Source organism: Stylophora pistillata, chromosome 9, assembly GCF_964205215.1.
Source record: "Stylophora pistillata chromosome 9, jaStyPist1.2, whole genome shotgun sequence".
NCBI classification, from domain to species: Eukaryota; Metazoa; Cnidaria; class Anthozoa; order Scleractinia; family Pocilloporidae; genus Stylophora; species Stylophora pistillata.
The window spans coordinates 3,020,200-3,035,200 of record NC_142527.1 but is presented as its reverse complement, the minus strand read 5'-3'; the positions used below and the strand labels follow the sequence as shown (position 1 = coordinate 3,035,200).

Below are 15,001 nucleotides of genomic sequence, written 5' to 3'. Positions count from 1 at the left end.
GGGTTTTGAAGGATGTCTGTACTTGTCAGTAGAACGATTCCACATGCTGGAAGAGCCACACAAAATACAAGATTGGTAGAGCTAAAACAAAAGAAGAACAGGAACATAAGTGTTAGTTGTGCCGAGCTGAGAAACCTGTCACAATTAAAAGAAAAATGCTAGACTAGTGGGCGGGTGATTCATACGGTGCACGTGAGCCAGAGACCACTCGCGTGTCACTCGCGTGACTGTTACTTAACTCATAAGACAACCCCCAAATGGAGTCTTCAACATGCTTTGGGTCATTTGTTTTGGAGTCAAAAAAAAAGTCTAGAATTCCTACAAAAGAAAATATGAAGGAGATTTACCCCAACCGTAAATTAAGATCTTTAAAAAAATCAGGCTAAATTTTCTATGATGAACAAGACTGTGTCTTTGCTCTTATGAAGTTTATTTATGACTAACAAAATAACACAATTCGCCAAGATATTTTTGTACAAATTGGTACTTTTCATATTCGAGTATTTCCAAAATATTCATTTTCACATTTGACCATTCTGTAGCATGATGCATAATTTTCGGAAATCCTTGAACTGAAAGGAACTAGGAAAGTATATTTATATTATGGTCATGATGTGTGTCCGTTATTTTACGGGGAAAATTTGTTTTTATTTTTCTTTGAAAGTAAAAGAGGCGCAATCCATTTTTTGGCTTATTCAGATGGGCACAAAAAACATGGTTCCCTAACTCTGTTTGCAACCGAAATTTATCTATCTAATTTTCAAGATCCAAAACAACTTATTTCTGTACACAGTTTGGCTCATTTTAAAACAGGAACAGTGAGATAAAGCCTTTAAAAAACAAGCACCACAAGTTTACTAAGGAAGTCTTAATAAAAAAACAAAAGCTTGATACAAAAATAGCTTACGCCTAGTGGTCGTTTTTGCCATTGATCAAAAACAGCTGACTCGCAAGAAGGCAAAATGTTATTTATCATTGTCGCTTAGGAAGACTTTTCATTAATTAGAAGCTTCTTTTTTTTCCAAAATAAAGGTTTGATATCTAAAATACTGACAAGATGCAGAGGTGTATATTGAAATAACTTCAGTTTTTCATCAATCTATCTGTTTTACTGAGAAACCTATTAAAGTTTTCTCTAGAACTTGTGTTTCTTAACATGAAAATCACATTTTTTTTCCTGTGTTCGATGAAAGTCTAAAAAAACGCATTGCTACTCGACAGGAAGTCTACGCGAAAAATATAAGTATTTTCTCAGCGTAGATAGAAATAACTTCTGAAATTAACCCAAGACAACATTTGGAAAAAAAATCCCGAGTCCATCAAATAAAAGAAGCGTTATCGAGAGAAATTTTTTTATATTGGCTGAAATATGTTTCTCTGAAGCAAATTTTCCCTTTTGTCTGGTCACAAGAGACAATTAAAATTCATCGGTTTTAAATCGTAACTGGCAAAAGAAGGCAGGCCTCGTTAATTGGACTGTTGATAACTACAAGCCGGGATAACGCTTGTGAGTGCTAAAAAGTCAAATTTTCTAAACTTTTGTATACTTTCATTGGAAAAAATTCGACAAAACATGCCCTAAGATTCAGTATTAATAGCAAGAAAGTCGTTTTCGTTGTTACGATCTAAACTGTTTGAGAGACGTTCATATCGTTTGACGAAAGTTTGAATTAAGAGTGGGAGTCACAAGATGGTGAGCATCAGGAATTCGAATTGAAATTCAAAAATAACATTTCTAATGGAACATTTACGTCTTCAGCGTGGGCCCGACCGATTTCATCCTGATGAAGGATATTGCATCTCCTGGGAAACCGAGTTAAGAAACTAGACGGGGCCATCAGAATATACAATCGAGGAAGAAGACGAGAGAGAGAGTTAGGAAGTTTCAGCTGAAGTTTTGAATGTATTCATCAACCTTGTCAAGTAAACTTAATAAAGAAACGACGATTTTAATTTTTCTTCGCGGCGCTCCTTGAATAATACTGATGCGTTCGTTAATCATATATGAGGTATTTCTTAATCAATATGGAAAATTGGTTCTCCTGGTGCTAAAATTAACCGGTGCACCAACAATGCAAATATCTTTCTTGAACAACACTCCATTGAGAGCGTTTCTGTTAATTTTTAGCTCCCGGTCTATTATAATCTTCCGACACTGATATCAGGCAGAGTTATTTAATTTTTTTAAAAAAGGAAAAGAATTTTTTTTAAACGAAGTTTGGTCTTTTGAGGTCGCCAATCGAAGAAAAATTAGGTGGTGTTACAACGTTTACGTCGTGTAAGAGGAAACAGAATGTTTCAGCGACGGAAGACGGCTTAGCTAACCGGAACACAAATTTCTCCTAAACGACATTAAGATTAAATCGTCAACTGAGTAATGATGAAAAATAAATGCTGATGCAAGGAACTCTCAGACAAAAAGGAAACTTACTGAACGTCTATAAAATGTTCCTGTTCCCGTTTTTATATCCGACTCGTTATCCCTTCCTTGATGAACGCAGCAAAGTTATTTTAAAATTTGATATTGAACCAGCTGCCGCCTGAACAGAAAACAGGAACGTTTTTACCACTCGCGGTGCTAACATCATACATAGTTGTGGACAATGCGAAATTTTTCGTGTTTCCAGCTTTTAATCGAGCATATTACCGGCAACTTTTGAAAGACGCAAATCCTTTAAATGACACAGTCAAGCGAACCGTGACGCCTCTGTTGCGGAATTGCTGAACCAAATAAGGGAATTTTCCTTAGAAATAAATCTGGCCCTTAGTCGTTTCTGAAACTGAAACAGGGCTTTCAGGGGGAGCATATATCAGCTAAGGGTGATCGTTTCAACCTTTCGAAACATGCATCATGACGAAAACAAAATAAAAATATTGCCCTTTTTTTGATAAGTATTTTCGTATCTGATGGTGTTTTCCCTGAAAGTATTTTCTTTTTAACCAGCGGAAGTCGATCACAATCAGCTTAATGCGTAAAATTTCTGTGCTGCAAAGACCTTTCTCGATTATTTTTCGGTAAGGCTTAATTTTAGTGGAAGCTTTAAATTTGTTGGATGGATCCTTAAAAATGCAAAGAGATAATAAATATACTCTGCAAACTAACTTCTGGTTTCTGTTAAGTAAATCATTATTATGATCAACTGAGACGTTCGCAGAGAAATTCTCAAAGTTTATCTTACAAGGTATCGATACAATTGAACCTAAAGCTTAGGTTAAAATTTCTTTTAAACAGATATCACTGTTCAATGAATGCAGAGAATTAGGGAAAGCTATGAAAGAACAGTTCTTTAAACCTGTTTACCAACTTCTGAAGCAAAAATTTAGATCGTTTAAACTAACTTTCATCATTGTCTGTACCTCAGCGTTTGTCTTCGAACCTCAGTGTCTATCTACTGAATGGAATACTTAACAATGAAGAATACAATTTTCGATGATTCTCACCACCGAATAAAATATTCGATTGTAAGGCATCTTGATCTAAGTCAAAATGTTTGATCACCGGAAGTCAGAATGATCAACGTGTGTTCAACCTACGTTAGTAAACTGGTAGGCCATAAGAAAGCATCGGAAAGAGTTTTCTATGAAACATGATGTATGACTGTAACGAGGAAATACTTACAATCTCCTGCAGCAAACTGGAATCTCGCTGGCATTTTCCTCCATTTCTTGTCCTCTCAGCGAACGGCTTGAAACTCGTAACACGGCATGGCACAGCTTTGGTAAAATTACACTCCACAAAACACAGAAGTTAATAGTCAGTGATACAATTAGAAGAATTTCTAAATCTTTGTAACTCAGAAATAGACCCGTAGCAGAACCGTCCATTTCCATTTCGACTGCTTTCAGGTTCGTAATTTTTGTAAACACACAATTTTGCCGCGCACCCTTTAAAAAAATGCGATTTGAATTTTTCCGCCTTCGACCAGCTGTCTAGTACTCTTCGATCAACTGCAATGAGACACTTTAAAGTTCGCTTAACTTTATTCTTAACTTAGGGGAAGTCCTGTCAGGTGACGCACGAGCCCACTATAAATTGATTCTTTGTAAAACCTATAAAAAGCCAACCGGAAGCGGATGTTCAATTTGACGCACTGCTTGTTATGCATGACAATAAACTTCCGGTGATTTGAGAGGCAGCCAGATCATAGTAGGGTTCGTCATTTCATGAGAATATACTTTGATCTTCTTTTCCTTTTTTACTTTTTTCGTTCAAACAAATTCATTACACATTGATTAAAACAATTGAACCGCTTTGTCTACACCTGTTATCGATAAAACCACGCTTTCGTCAAATTCAACAAGAGAATCCACTCCCACATGTCGCCAGGCGCCGTTTCAGTAAATTGGTTGGAAACTAATCGATAAATCCTTCTCGAACAACAATTCTAACGTCTGAAATATTTGTGCGACCTGTTTTATGTGCCCACACCTCACTTCTCCTGTCAAATACTTCTCTTCGGCTTCCTGTTTGTCGAATTAAAACGTTCATTCATTGACGAGCAATGTGTTATCATGGATGATACTTGATCAGGCCGCCGATCACATTCTTTCGGCCGAATCGAGCACTTTTTTCGTGGATCTTAACACAACTTGCTTTTCACCAGCCAGAAAAATTTTTTCATCTCTAAGAAAATGAGAGAGAATTTTAAATGTACAATTTCCATCTGTTTACACACGATACGATCATAGTCTCCTTTCATTCTAAAATACCTTAAACTGAGCGACGCCGCTGACAAGACACACCGATCCAGATCATTATTTTTTTGATATTTTCTGATCCATCAAGGCTACTTTTATTCCAACCAATAATAATGAGACAGATCTTGAAAGGGCAAAGTTTAGTGTTCCTGTTTGCTTTTTGTTTTCTTTTTTATTGCGGAGGTCTAATTATTTCTCACCTGCCAAAAAATATTTTACTTTTAACAAAAAAAGTTCCCAACCAGGATATAAAAGCGCATTATTAAGTTTGTAACTAGACCTTTCACTTTGGTATTTAGCAGTTTACAGCTTATCTGATTCTTTTGATTCCTAAAGCAAAAGGTTCCCTAGTAAGAACGGTAGATCGCTTTTCTGTGAAGACCTTAATCTGAATAACCCCTTTTCTACTGGGAAGAACGTGGAGCTCACGCGCGAGGCCCTTAGAAGCGTTCGAGCGCGATTGCTCTCGTGCACCTGGGACGAGTATTACCTGCGGTCACTATATCGTTTTCCTTAAACGGTTAAAATCGATTTCAACACTTCACAAACGTTAGGATGAGATGCTCATAGACATGTGGATTTCTGCCGTTGATTATCTTTGTAGGTTAGTCAGTACATCGAAGTAATTCGTTTGCTTGTAGGTTTGTTTATTGGTCGCTTTGCTTGATTGGTTACCTGTGTTATTTTTGTCAATTTTAAGTTCTTTTGTCAACGTCTTGTCCTTTACATCAGGCAGCAGTTTGTTTGTTCACTCTTCTTGGTATTAAAGCGGAGTGTCAGGGGGGTGGGGTGGGGTGGACATAAGAAGGTCTTTAACTCCTTGAGGGGGGAAGGGTGGATTTAAGAAGGTCTTCAACTCCTTAGCAAAAGTACTGGATTGCGACCTGATAAATAGGGCAAGTGAAAACGGAAAACCACATGAGTACCTTACATGTGCGATAAAGAATGTGGATGATGTAATTAAGGGTGCGTCGTGGTTTCGTTTCGGTCAACCATAACAAAACGGAGCCTACTCTCCGGGTATTTGTCGTCATGTGATTTCTAAGAATGTTCCGCCTTAGCATCAACAAGGTGTAACTAAGAGCTGCTCCATAATAGGGCATAAAGTTGTGTGCGACCGGAAAGAGAGCATTTTTCTTAACTTTAAAAGAAAAAAAGAGTTCTATGAGACATGGTTTACAGAGCTTACGACTGAACACGAAAGCACTCTGTATCTAGTTGGGAGCATAATTCTTCTGAGCATAAAAGGGCGTAAGAAAGTTCAACAGAGCAGGAATGCTTGCCAATTAGTTCCGCTTTTGAGAGATCAAAGCAAAATGTTAGTTTGCGAAGGCGGCATAACAATTGAAAATTTCCAGAAGAGAATTGAAACACTGTTTTTCAAAGTAATGCTCTATAAATTTTATCAATCGGCTCGTAGAGCGTAGATGGGGGTGATCGAGCTTATCTGGAACGTTTATGAAACGGTTCGACCCGAAACTGTTCATGTCGTCGATTACTTGTTCTCGAATCATTCTCGCGGCTCGAAAGTAAAACATGACTGCAAGAATTGACATTTCTGGTACAGGAAGTCGCTATTTTTACGGGGAAAAGCGCATGAAACGAAAAAGCATGAAAAACTATTCTGGGAAATTTCAGTTTCGTTCATAATCAAACGGGGGATTCCTTTAACTTCTCAAAACGGAAGTGATTTCTCTTAGCCTCGTTTGTAAGGTAAATTTACTTCCGACCATCTTTGTTGTCATTTTAGCGGGAAACGAAGGTCGATCGAATCGTTGATCGCGCGCAGTTTTGGAGAAAATGGGAACTTTTCCGTTTTCTGCCATCGTGATTCTTTATTTTGGTTGTCTACTGTAATCTGGACGTGAATCGAGGAAACAACGCCTTGATGCGGAATTCCATTGGAAAAATCAACAAAAAGTGCTCCAACTAATCAATGTGTTTTGTTTGAAACGAGGCAATTTCATTCATTCATTTGCATGCGACTTCAGTTCCTTTGTTGGCTAGAAGTTCCAAAATTTTCCGTCTTTTCTCTTTGATTTTAGGGTTCGCTCGTTCTTTTTTATTAGAGACTTAAATGCACAGTTCCGAAACGTTTTTCTCCGACTTGCTGAAGCTTGAACGCATTTCCGATCGCCGTTGCTCGTGAGTTCTGCAATTTTTGCAGTGCTCAAACATGGACGAGATTTTTTCATTCATTTACACCACGTGTTAAAATTTGTACGCGGAAAAGGTTAAAAAATCAACCAAGAGCGCGAAATTTTTAGAACCACTTCGAAAGATGGACAGTTTAGCATTCGAGGTAGCACGGAAAAACTCCAAAACGTGCCAAATCGAGGGATGTCATGAACTTACAGTTGGTTCTCGAACGACCTTATGCCGAAAGCATCGCAACAATAGGTACAAACAAAATTACAAGAAGAAAAAACGCAAGACCCAAGGATCTGAAGTAAGTTTTAAATCCCTTTTGCTGATGTTAACATTATCTCTGAGAACTCTTCTTCACATGTGGGAATTTCGATTTAGATAAAATAGCATTTTTGGCAAATAACTTCTGGTCACAAGTCACATGTTTTTGTAAAGCACGTTTCCATTTTTCATTCTGTATTGTTTAAACACAAATAGACATCTTATCCTTTTCATTCAAAGGTGGTATTTTACAGGTTTCTTTGCCTGAGTTCATTAAACATTGATAAATCTAAACGGTATTACCTAACTGTTCATATATTGAGGAATGTAAAGGGAATATTAAATATCCTTGCAATTAATCTGGAATAGGAATTACAAACTTCTAGCTTAAATCGCACTTCTGTTATTCTCTTCACATATTCTTCGCGTTTAGATTTCGAATACCGTGGAGTTACTTTGAGTATACAACAGCGATTGATCATTTCATAGATAGTCGCCAGTTGAGGCATATGTTCTCTTTGACACAGATAATACCTTTAATTGAATCAAATTGCAACGACTTATTATCATATCTAAGATTGCTCCGTTGTCAAAGAAAGTTTAGTAGAAGTCAGTTTTAGCTTCATATGCTTCAAAGTGAAACACAACTTTCAAATGTATCAAATCTGATTTGCTCTCTGTACTTCTGAGTTTCCAAATCCCTGTATCTTTGTATCAGAGAGTTGAAATATAAATTTATTTTTGTGTTGAGTTGATATTTAAAATATTTTTGTTGACCAAGGGTTGTTTTGTGCATCTGAATATTTGAAGAAAAGTAGTTTTTACCCTTCTCACCCACGAGAAAATGCACACCCACTTGATCGACTTCTAAACAAGTTGTCTTTCTTCAGCAATTCAACCAGTTTTTTTTATGAATTTTTTAACCAAAGCAAAACCTTCACAAGCAGAGACTTGTTAGACCTGTGTTAGTGCTTGCTCAAGAGAGGTGTTCTTATGACGCTTTCAGTGCACAGATCTAAATATAAATTCTCCACATTGTATATCATACTCTGTGGTACAATGTTGGCTTTGAAAATTGATGTTAAGTCCAACATTATCCCTTTTTTTTTGTTCTTCTTTCGTCTTGCTACCTTTTAGGCCAAAGAAGAGTTGATATTGTAAGGACGAATTAGTTTTTGGTTACCCATGGGCATGAGAAGGTTGACCTAGATGAATTTTACAGAAAGAGAGGAAAAAAAAACTGCATTCTAATATTGGTGATGACTTAGTATGGGACCTGCCCTTTACAAGTACAGTGTTCTTCACAGTGATATAGGATATTTATATGTTACGACTATTAAGCCTACAATTGATTCATGAAGCATGAATTTTAGAGAAAGGCAAAGTATGCATATTCTCCATACTTTTCTCGTCATTTCCAAAGGTGAAGATAAGTAAACTTTTTTTTCAGGAAATACAGAGTGAGTCTCTTGAAAACCAACTTGCAGAAGAAAAATGTTTGATGGAACAGAAATATGCCAGTATGCTGCAACAAGTGTTGGCGCAGAAGCAGTTGGTAAGTCATAATCGAATAAATCCCCCCCTCTTTTCTGAAAACCAAACCATCATGAGCTTATTCTATATTTGGAGAGCTGTCTTTAACTCTTAAACTCCCAAGTTCTGATTGTTAAATCTCTTTACTTGTAAGTGAGTTACAAGAATTTGGAGTTAGATCAAAATAATAACTTTCACTTGATAAGTTTGAGTATTCTCATTACCTGTTTGTTGGATAATGTATGGATATTTTAGAGAGAAGTTGTATTCTAATCACTTCTAAGAGTATAAGCATTAAATTTTCTTAATTAATCAAAGCTTAAATCCAAAACCCCAATAATCTTTGCCTAGGGAGCCATTAATCTCATCATTATTCAGTGGTATTAACTATGAAATTGATTCAACTTTCCAAGGAATTGTTACAATCCGAAAAAGTGATCCAGGTTTTAAGAGCTCACCAAAGGAGAGTCAAAGAAGAAAAAATCAAGGAAATTCAAGAGAGGAAAGAGAAGAAGGAACATGAGCTACCTAAAGAAACTTTAGATCTAAGTTAGTGTAACATTTTTTTTTTTTTGAAGGAAACAAAGAAATGCTACCCAAAATTTCAAGGTGAAACAGAGAGAGGTTTTTCCAATCTATTGTCTTGTTTCCAAATAAGTTACTGCAATTTATTTTCTTACTTAAATCATATATACAAATTCAAACTACCGATACTTGGGAAATTTTTTGCTGCAAGTTTAAATATTTGCAGAGAAATTCTCAGGGCATCCCTCAAAGTGCTCTTACAGCCTGTGCCAAAATATTTTGTAGAAACTTGTCGCAAAGGGTGACTAGACCACATAAAACAGTCAATCACATGAGACCTACTTCGAATGGTTAGAATTTAGAGGTCTAAATCTGGAGAATCAAAACCTGTGGTTGTTATATGAGAAAGAATCCAGGTGTAGCTGTGTTCATGTGCTCAAAAGGCTGTGTTACAACAGTGTAAAAATCTGTAAAGCATTCATTTTTTATACAACATATTTTGATAGGGTCCCATTGCTTGGTTATTGTTATGGCTTTTGGGACGTTCATGCAACTTTTCAAGGCTTACTACTAGGACAGCAAAAGAAAAAGAGGCAATTTCCTATTGATTCTGTGATGCCTAAGAGTGTCTAACATCTACCAGTAATTTTTCTTTATCACCCCTGAATCAAAACTGAAGGTTCCATGAATAGGCAAACTGATCACCAACTATAGGAGCTTTTGATTGTTAAACAAATACTCCTGTCAGCACCCGAGGAAATGTAAAGTGAACAGTATGGAGAATATGCATACTGATGTTACAGTGTAGAGGGTTAAAGAAAGTAGCAGAGTATAAAACATATTTTCTGAAAAATTATAACTCTCTTTAACTTCAGACAATAATACTCTATTATACAAATGTTACAGCATACCAAACTGACCTCTTACGCTGCAAGTTTGGTCACCAAAATCTTTTTTTTAGTTTCCATGGCAACCATAACGGTGGCAGTTTTGAGCACAGCGTAAAGAAAGATCCAGACACAAAACACAATTTTTTTGCCTTTAATAAATAGGAACCTTAATTTTTTTAATACTTAGGTTTGTCATTAAGTGGTGTGGTGAAAGATGGCTTGGTCCCAGAGAAAAGTCCTTCCAAAGCATCAAAAAGTACTAAGAGCTCTGGTAAAACTAACCAGAGCAAGAAGAACTCTAATAAGGGATCACCCTCTAAAGATGCACGTCTAGGAAATAACCTTTCATTCCCCAGAAACATGGAAAATGTCTCAACACCCCCTTTGCCAGATTTAGTGCCAGCAGGAATTAGTGTTCCACCTTACCTAGGAAACAGGAATGGAAATTACTCAGGACAAAACCCATATGGTGCCACAGGCTCACCACAGCTGACTCCAATCCAACCAACCATCATGTCACCTCAGCAGATTCCTAAGATTGAAAAAGTATTTAGTTACCAACCAGCATTGAGCGCTGTTAGTAATTCCTCCAAAGTTTGCGTGGATGCAGCTGTTAAAGACCTTTCTCCTGGAAATCATGGAAAAGGTGTTGCAGTTTCCAGCAATCAACCTAGGCCAGCTCCTGGTGGGATTTCCCAACACTCAGCCACAGATATGAACAATTTAATGTTACTTAGCTCCAAAGCTGCGCAGAGTACTCAAACCAGACTACTGCAGAATTTACTGCCTTACCCAACAGTCCACAGTACCATTCTCAGTAGCACAAATATCACCTCCCAAGCAGGGCAAACAAGGCCGTCTTATCAAAATATGATGACGCCATGCTCATCAACATCTGTATCAACTGGAGGAAGCTCCTCTATCGGTGCAGGGATGCCGCACCAACGTCAAATGAGTTTTCCAATCACAAACTTTAGCCAGACAATGTCACTGCCAAATAACAGTCAGATTGTAACTACAGGAACATGTACACAAACTCACCTATCAAGCCAGGTAAGGTTCAACGGACAGCCTCATTTTTTTTTTAACTGTTTTGGGGTGATAGGTGTTTTATCAACACTTTAACTCCTGGAAGTGGTTAACATGTAACTTCTCCTTACAATATCCATACCTTATCCAGCAAACGCACAAAGAGAAGTTAGCAATCAGATCTTGGCAGTTAAAAGGTTAATATCAAAGGAGTGGATGATGTTTACCGAACTGAAAAAAACTTATTCAGGAATAGTCTCTTAGGGATGAATGACAAGATGGAATTGATTGCTGAAAACAATCCAAATCAACTCTGAGAGTTTAGAATTTATAATGTCCACACGAGAGACTAAATGGGTAGAAACTGGAACTGTTTAATGGTCGATCACTAGCATAACAACTAACATTTGCCATGTTCTTTTTTTTTACTCCTAATGCACATGCCTTATGATAACTCGACTGCTGACCTTGAACATTACAGAATTGTTGCTCATTCCCCTTTTAAAGAGAAAAGAAAGAATGGAACACAATTTCAGAAAGTTCTGTTGATAATTTAGATTTACCTACCACTGTCAAGGGTTGCAGTTTCTTTTTCTGGATATTCAGTGAACAATTTGATCACATCATTCGTGTTATAGTTTTTTCATGTTATGTATTTGTTTTAGTAATTTAACACACCTAACTGAATTTTGAACTTGTCATAGTATGCCTTGAAGTTAATAAACAAGCAAACAAACAGCTAGTGATGGTGTGAGAATGTAATAACCTCAGCTTTTATGTTACTCAAGAGAACAATTAAAAGTTAGGTCTGTTTTGCTTTGTTTTACTTGGGAAACAAGGTGACCTAATGGCTAGTGCTCCAGACTCCACATCAAGAGGTCTGGGTTCAAGAGCTGGCTGGGTCATTTTGTTGTGTTCTTGGGCAAAACACTTTACTTTCACAGTGTCTCTTTCCACTTGGGAGTGTAACTGGATACCAGTAAATTGTCAGGGAATCTCAGTGAAATTCTGGGGGGTAATGTTCTAATGAACTGGATTTCCATCAAGAGGGCTGTAGTAACACTTATAGTTGTTTCATGCTAAGAAAACCAGGATATAAAGCTCTGGCTAAATGGATGACTTGGTGCAAGTGCAGACTTTATCCTTTACCTTTTTTTTTCTGTTTACACTTTGACTAAGCAGCTTGATGCATCACAAAACTGGTCAAACCGGATGGCACAGGGAAGGCTGCAGGCTCCTTCAGTACAGGATGACTTTCTGCTTCAGATGCTTCAGGTAAATGAATTGTATCTATTTTTGTGTCACCTTTTCATTGATTTATTGGTATTTTAGCCTTATGATTAGCATTAGATTATTGATTTATTGGTATTTTAGCCTTGTGATTAGCACACAGAGGTTAGTTGTTGGAAAGGCTTCATTGCTGATCCACTAGACTCAGTTGCTGTTGAAAAAAGGTATTTTAATGTTTTGAACAACAAGGTATTGGATTCTAAATATAGGAATCTTTTTTGAGCCTCAGATTTTGTTACTCTCATGGGCAAGACACTTTTTCATAACACTGCTTCCCTTCATTCTAACACTTAAAGTGGGTAATAGCATTCTACATGAACAATGTTACAGAATGCTTTGGGGCACCCATGGACTACCACTCATCTCAGGAGAATAAATAGGTAAAGCCAGCTCGGTGACCAGGAGTGCTGCAAGCAGATAGGATCCAAGTCCATTTCAAAGTTACCTCTCAGCATTTTGCTTTGTTTCCCTGGTAATGTTTGGTACTAATTTGTACATCAAACTAAAGAGAGGCCCTGTGAACGTTTGGTATCTTACCCAAGAACACAAAACAGTAGTTAGCTCAAAGCTTAATCTAAGTCCTTCAATCTGGTGTTCAGTGGGTTAATTACAAGGTCGTTCAGTAGGCCCCTTCAAGGATAGCCAAACTACAGGTGGCTGGTAATGGGTGGCTTGGGTTGTATATGACACACCTCCCTTACCCCTTTCTTTCTTTGTTTAGGTAATATTTTCTCTTTAGGTAACAAAAAAAGAAATCTTTCAATTTTTTCCATTACAGGAAAACAAAGAGCAACAAGTCCAACTTGGTGCCCAGTCCCAAACAAACAGTGGGTTGACCAGTTTAGATCACGTGATACCTGATTCCTCTTGGGCTGCAATGACTATTGGGATATAACAACATAAGGCATGGCTTCTTAGTCTACTCGTACTCGGTCTTCGTGCTCCAACTTTCTGTACCTCATTACATATGTTTTATACTTTTTTTATTCATCTTTCCTTACACTGAAGTCATAACATTTTTTGTGACTTGAAATCATATTGATTGTTTTCTACATTCAGAGCAAATTTCCTTTCACTATGTTTTGTTTAAAGGTTGCTCACAAGAAAGACAACAAAAAAAACACGATGTAGTGGGTGTATTTCGATTGAGCGTGAAAAAACCAGAACGAATTGATAACCACGCCCATTTAGAACAAAGAAAAAAAAACCACAAGAAACAAATGATAACTCAGAGTGAAAAGGTAAAGTTCCAAGAGCGCGGGAAACGAGGGTGACCGCGGGTGACGCGGGAATATGAAGTCTTGCATCTGATTGGTCGGAAGGGTGGCGTGATATTTTTAGACCAATCACAGAGTGTGGTATGACAAAGCCGGTGCAATCCTACATCATTTTCGACAATCAGTTAAAAATCGCTCCGATGCTGGAGTTCTTGTGTCTTTGAGAAGCACTATGAATGAAGAACACGTGTCAAATGTGCTCAATGTGAAAAGCGTCAGCGTGTTTCAGCGTTCATTTTTCTAACGAACAATATTATCGGGAAGTGTTTGTTTTTCTCAGCGTCGACTCACAAAGGGACAACCTTAGGAACGATTCAGAGGAATTAACTTATTCACCAAGGATTATAAATCAGTGGATTATGTCAAATAAAAAACATTGAGAAAGGTTGAAAAACTGCGAGGTTCAGTAATATTCCTTTTTTCTCCCAAAAGAGGAACATTGCAAGCCCTACCTAAAGTTTTATTCTCATGATATGGTATTCAGTTTTTAATTGTACAACTTTTTTTCTGTTGGCGAGCGCCGTCATGTGACAACTTAGCCAAGTTGCTAGGTAACATATACGAAGAAAATTACCGCTTACAAAGACATCAGTAGCTCACAAAATTTAGTTCTGTGAGATGTTTACATCAACATTTTGACATTATGAGTTAGTACTATACATGATTCACTTTTCTCACTTCACCCGTCGTGCTTCTTTCTCGCAGTTAAACTCCCTTTCAAATTTAGGCTTGCCATGGGATTTAGATTTGTTGCTATTATTCGTTTGGTTTTCAATCTTTTTTATTGCTTTCTGTTTTGTTTTGTTTTTCTTTAACTCTTCCAGCTTTAAATGGAACTGCCAATTAAATATCTGAATTGAAGACGCTCGCAGAAATGACGGATGAATTTAGTCACTTGAATGACGAACGCGTTTACATCGTAAAATGCAGATTTCTAGAATCTAAATTTTAACAAATTGGTCCCTTTGCTTTCAAATATAGTTTTAAGAGATCCTCATTATAGCTCCAAAGTTTGATATCCACCGATGGATTAATGATTTTTGCTCGCAGTCATCAAATGAAAATAATTTCCATTCTCAAAGGAACATTTGTATCACACTTTTAATACCATTTCTAAAAACCTATTGTACGTCGTTTAGAGAACAAAATGTCCTCTACTCTCTTGATGGAGAAGAGGGTAGACCCTGTCCATTGTCAAGAGAAATTTGTTCAATGTTCTTCCAACAAAAAGTGTTTTTTTGGAATTAGCTTTCGCTTTGTTTGTGGGCAACCAGTTACATGAATCAATGCTACTAATTACTTGCAGCTGCCGGTTTGTTTGGAAGTTCAACATGTAGAGTAACAGAATCA

General features: G+C 37.1%; 2 protein-coding genes across 2 annotated transcripts in view; one reads left to right on the top strand and one right to left on the bottom strand.

Moving 5' to 3' along the window:
* Nucleotides 1-3,987, bottom strand: part of LOC111332185 (uncharacterized) — a 5,656-nt gene extending 1,669 nt beyond the window's left edge. The window contains exons 1-2 of the mRNA XM_022937479.2: nt 3,620-3,987; nt 1-81 (exon numbers count right to left, since the gene is read on the bottom strand). The exon at nt 1-81 is cut by the window's left edge and continues 1,669 nt beyond it. Of these exons, the coding sequence (XP_022793214.1) occupies nt 1-81; nt 3,620-3,831 (293 nt within the window). The 5' untranslated portion in view covers nt 3,832-3,987. The remainder of the gene's footprint in view (nt 82-3,619) is intronic.
* A 1,945-nt stretch (nt 3,988-5,932) lies between these two features.
* On the top strand, nt 5,933-14,045 carry LOC111332179 (uncharacterized). Its single transcript, XM_022937469.2, has 6 exons — nt 5,933-7,147; nt 8,558-8,662; nt 9,054-9,189; nt 10,243-11,108; nt 12,267-12,359; nt 13,153-14,045. The coding sequence occupies exons 1-6, from the start codon at nt 6,980-6,982 to the stop codon at nt 13,267-13,269; spliced, it is 1,485 nt and encodes a 494-aa protein (XP_022793204.1). The 5' UTR covers nt 5,933-6,979; the 3' UTR covers nt 13,270-14,045.
* The last annotated feature ends 956 nt before the right edge of the window (nt 14,046-15,001 follow it).